Source organism: Lipotes vexillifer, unplaced genomic scaffold, assembly GCF_000442215.2.
Source record: "Lipotes vexillifer unplaced genomic scaffold, Lipotes_vexillifer_v1.1 scaffold1136, whole genome shotgun sequence".
Classification (NCBI taxonomy): domain Eukaryota; kingdom Metazoa; phylum Chordata; class Mammalia; order Artiodactyla; family Lipotidae; genus Lipotes; species Lipotes vexillifer.
Genome location: NW_006769631.1, coordinates 1,873,094 through 1,878,333, shown reverse-complemented (window position 1 = coordinate 1,878,333; position 5,240 = coordinate 1,873,094). Strand labels below are relative to the sequence as shown.

General features: G+C 37.0%; 1 protein-coding gene across 1 annotated transcript in view; it reads right to left on the bottom strand.

Moving 5' to 3' along the window:
• Positions 1-2,968: 2,968 nt before the first annotated feature.
• Positions 2,969-5,240, bottom strand: part of ZNF197 (zinc finger protein 197) — a 19,063-nt gene continuing 16,791 nt past the window's right edge. The window contains exon 7 of the mRNA XM_007445712.1: positions 2,969-5,238. Within this exon, the coding sequence (XP_007445774.1) occupies positions 3,099-5,238 (2,140 nt within the window). The 3' untranslated portion in view covers positions 2,969-3,098. The remainder of the gene's footprint in view (positions 5,239-5,240) is intronic.

The window sequence follows — 5,240 nt, the reverse complement described above, 5'->3', positions numbered from 1 at the left end:
AAGTTTTCGTTTTTCTGGGATAAATGCTCAGGAGTGCAAATACTGGGTATATGGCAAGTGCATGTTTGGTTTTATAGGAAACTGCCAAATGATTCCCCAGAGTGGCTGTAACATTTCTCATTCCTGGCAATGTAAAAGATTCAGTTCCTTTGCATCCTTGCCAGCATTTGGTGTTAAAACTTTTTTTAAAAAGCTGATAGCTGTGCAGATTTTTAACTTGCATTTCCCTAATGGCTAATGATGTTGAACGTCTTTTCATATGCCATAAGTATCTGTTCATGTCTTTTGCCCATTTTCTAATTGGATCTATTTATTACTGCTGAGTTTTGAGAATTCTTTAGTCTAGATACAAGTGCTGTGTTGCATATATGACTTGCAAATATTTTCTCCCAGTCTGTAATGCTTTTTCATCCTCTTTAAAGAGTCTTTTGGAGAGAAAATTATTTTGATGAGGTTTAGCATTTTTTTCCTTTTATGGAGCATGCTTTTGATATGTCTAAGAATTCTTTGCTTAGTCTTAGTTCCTGCTGTGATTTTTATTTTTTGCCTATGGCTATCCAATTGCTGCAGCAGCATTTGTTGAAAGGCTATCTCTCCTCTACTGAATTGCTTTTGCACCTGTCAAAAATCCATTGGGCATCTGTGAGTCTATTCCTGGCTCAGTATCTTATGGCTCTTTAGTATCTTTTAAAAACAACCCTCTCCTCCACTTTTTATACCTTTCATTATGGAAAATTTCATACATATACAAAAGCAGTACAATGAACTCTCAATATTCACCCAGCATCAACAATTATCACCCCTCCCTTTTTCATCGTGTTTTTGAAGAATCCAGTTTTCTTTTTTTCTTTTTTAGCCGGGCCGCTTGGCTTGTGGGATCTTAGTTCCCCGACCAGAGATCAAACCTGCGCCCTCAGCAGTGAAAGCAAGGAGTCCTAACCACTGGACCGCCAGGGGATTCTCCCAGTTTTCTTACACAGTATCCCATGTTTTAAACTTGTTTCTCATGGTGTCTTTTATCTTGCTCCTCTGCCTCCTGTATTTCCTGTAAACTGGCAATCAGGTCTAAGAAGCTTGATAAATTCAGGTTACACTTTTGGCTTTATTGCATTACATGCGGAGAGGCACATTATGTGAGTTGTCTCAGTCTTAGCAATGTTACATTTTGTTAAACTGATTAAGAGGTAAATGCCAACTCTCTTCATTGTTAAAGTACACCTTTCCCTGTGTAATTATTACATAATCCGGGGTGATTCTTCTGTATGGACATAAAGCATCTTCATATTCATTACCTCATAACAATTTGGTGAGGTAGATATTCTTCCTTCTGTTCAACAGATAAGGAAATCGAGGCTCCAAGAAATGAAGGCATTTGTCCAAGGAAGAGTGGCAGAATCTGACTCATAGGGTCTTCAGACTTTTAACCTGGACCCCTTCCAGTTTTCACTCTTGGTCCCTTCAGTCTGAGGAACCAGCCCTCAAGGAACTTTGGGGTTGAATTAATAACACTTATTATAATCAACACACCACCTTCAATGGTGCTAGTATTAGAAAAAACAGTCCTAATATTAAGGTATTTATACTCCAGTGACAGAACTGGAGTTCTGAGAATTACAACATAAAATTATCAAATAAAGAATATAGCAAGAAATAAATTTACAAATGTACAAAAGGGTACAGACTGAATGAATGATTGGTTCACTGGGAGTAAATGGGCCTGACCACTCAGAGGTGGATTCTGAATTGGTTTAATCAGAAATTTGAAAGGCTTGGCTCTGTGTTAAAAAACTTATGTAGAAAAAAAAAAAAAAAAAAAAAAAAAACCTATGAAGAATGATGAAGCCCAATTTATCTAAAGGAATGACTTTAAAAACTTTATAATAAAAAAAAAAAAAAAAAAAAAAAAAAACTTATGTAGTAAGTTGAATGCTGGGATAGAATTTTGTTTCTTAAGTAACAAGCTATTTGCATGTCAGTAATGATGAAATGCTGATTAGAATTCAGAATGACAGTAGCAGGGATAATCAGCTCAAGGGTTGGGGTTAAGGATTTTTTCCTATCGACAAGGAAAGCAACATAGGACTGTCCTTCCATTTTGACACTCTACGTCCGCTAGTTTTAAAATCCAAAGGTTGAAAAATAGTTTTTCTTGGCATCATACTAATAGCTGGACATACTATTTAATAAGCCAATACTTTTTCCATGAAAACAAACTAATATATTATCTATTATCTCCCTTAGACATTTAAAAAGCTGTTTTAAAAAGGTCTTTTTAAAGTACAAAATTCCAAAGTTAGCTATCCACCATACTTCCTCTTACTATAAAAATGAATCTTTTGAGGTGCATTAAGTCCTAATATTAACTTAATGAACAAACATTACATTATGCCATGTTCTAGATTTTGTTCTAGATCATATTCTTTTATCCAACTTTATTGACAACTAAATTGTTTCATAAAGTACTTTCACATGATCCTTTTACTGAATGCTCACAACAATGCTATGAAGTAGGCATTATACCAATATTTGACTGACAGAGAAACTGAGACTTAGAGGCTGACTTAATAACATCACAGAGCTAGTAAAAGAGTGAGCCAGGACCCAAAGCTAGGTTTTCTGATTCCAAATCCAGTGTACTTAAATTGTCCTCAAACAGCAGACTCTTGCCCATCCAACTCCATGTTTGATATGTCTTAATCATACTGTCTGTAGAGACTTTCTCTAGCAGTAATACTATCTTTAAAATGTACAATGTATATATACCTTTTCAAAAATGTACACTTTTTAATACCAAGATATTTTTGCTATCATTTACAATGACACCATTACATCTTATAAAACATAACCCAATTTCTTCAGAATCTTTGATCACTCCAAGGTCCTTTTCTAGGTTCATAACAAATGGTTTGGAACAGTATTTAACTAGAATTTGGCTTATGTTTTTGTAGTCTTGAAAGTCTAGATTAACTTTCTTCCTCATGCAACATACTTGTCTATAAAGGGGTGATCATGATTTTTTTTCCTTATAAAAACCATATGCTGCCATTTATCCTACAGTTACTTAAGTAGGCAGGGATTCTATTCCATTTGACACGATACTAGATTTTCTGAATCTCTGTCTTGGATTCATTGGCATTTTGGAGCCAAGGGAATTCCTCCACAGAATGGATTTTTTGTTGAAGATGAAGGTTTGAAGTCTGAGAGAATTCTTTTTCAGACTCATCACATTCACAGTTTTTTTCATCTGTATGAATTTTCTGATGTACAGTAAGGTTTTTTCTTTGCCTAAAAACTTTACTACAATCATTACACCCATATGGTTTCTCCCCTGTGTGGATTCTCTGGTGGCCAACTAAATTCCTCTTAGAAGTAAAAGATTTTCTACACTTCTCACACTCATATGGTTTTTCCCCAGTGTGCATTCTCTGATGTACAACAAGGTTTTTATTCTGACTGAAGTCTTTTCCACACTCATTACATTTATAAGGTTTCTCTCCAGTATGGATTCTTTGATGTACCATAAGATTTCTACTAGAAGTAAGGACTTTTCTACATATATGACATTCATAGGTTTTTTCCCCACTGTGAATTCTTTGATGTTCAATAAGATTTCTGTTGTAAGTAAAGCCCTTCCCACACTCATTACATGCATAGGGCTTCTCACCAGTGTGGATTCTCTGATGGGCTATAAGGTTTGAGCGGTAACTGAAGACTTTCCCACAGTCATTACATTTATAAGACTTTTCCCTTGTGTGAATCCTCTGATGGCCAATGAGGCTTTTCTTCAGAATGAAGCATTTGCCACACTCATTACACTCATAGGGTTTCTCACCACTGTGGATTCTCTTATGTTCAATGAGGTTTCTGTTAGAGCTGAAAGCTCTACCACACTCACTGCATTCAAAGGGCTTTTCCCCGGTGTGGATTCTCCGATGTACGAGCAGGCTTGAATTGTAACTGAAAGCCTTCCCACAATCCTCACATTTGTAGGCTTTCTCCTGTGTATGGAGCTTCTGATGGACCATGAAACTCTTGCTCATAATGAAGGTTTTTCCACATTCTCGACATTCATAGGGCTTTTCCCCATTGTGGAGTCTCTCGTGGTCAATGAGGTTTCTGTTAGAACCAAAGACCTTGCCACAGTCTTTACATTCATAGAGATTCTCTCCTGTGTGGAACCTCTGATGTAAAATGAGGCTCTTTTTCAGAATGAAAACTTTCCCACATTCATTACATTCGTAGGGCTTCTCCCCATTGTGGAGTCTCTGATGGTCAAAAAGGTAAGCACTCTGAGTAAAGGCTTTCCCACATTCAGTACATTTATAAGGCTTCTCTCTGCTATGCATCCTCTTATGGTCAATGAGGCTTGACTTAGAAGTGAAAATCTTCCCACATTTTTTACAACCAAAGGTCTTCTTTTCTGTGTGAACTCTCTGGTGTAAGAGGAGGCTTTTGCTTCGAATGAAAACTTTTCCACATTCTTTACATTTATATGGGTTCTCTGTGCTGTGGAGCCGCTGATGGTCAACAAGGTAAGTGGTCTGGGCAAAGGTTTTTCCACATTCGTCACATTTATAGGGTTTTTCCCCAGAGTGAATTCTCTGGTGCAGAATGAGGCTCTTCTTCAGAATGAAAGCTTTCTGACACTTGTTACATTTATAAGGTTCTTCTCCTTTGTGGAGCCTCTGGTGATCAATGAGGTAAGCATTTTGAGAGAAAACTTTGCCACACTCATTACATTTATAAGGTCTCTCCCCAGAATGGCGCCTTAGATGTATAATAAGGCCTGAGTGCCTATAGAAGCCCTTTCCACACTCCTTACATTTATAAGGTTTCTCCCCAGTGTGGATTCTCTGATGGTTTAGAAGGTAAGCACTTTGAGAGAAGGCTTTCCCACATTCATTACATTTATAAGGTTTCTCCCCAGAATGGTTCCGTAAATGCATTAGAAGGCTTGAGCGCTGAATAAAGCCTTTTCCACACTCCTTACATTTATGAGGTTTCTCCCCAGTGTGGATCCTCCGATGGTTTATAAGATGAGAGATTTTATTGAAATGTTTACAACATATATCACATTTATAAAGCTTCTTTCCTTCAGTACCTATTAAACTTTCAGAAAAAGCTGAATCTGAAGTTAAGCTTTCTCCAAATTCCTTCCACGTTTGGCCTCGTTTTTCTGGTGGAGTCCTTTTCTTCTTTTCTCGTTCACACAGGGAAACTTTCTTCAGTGTATCTCTTTC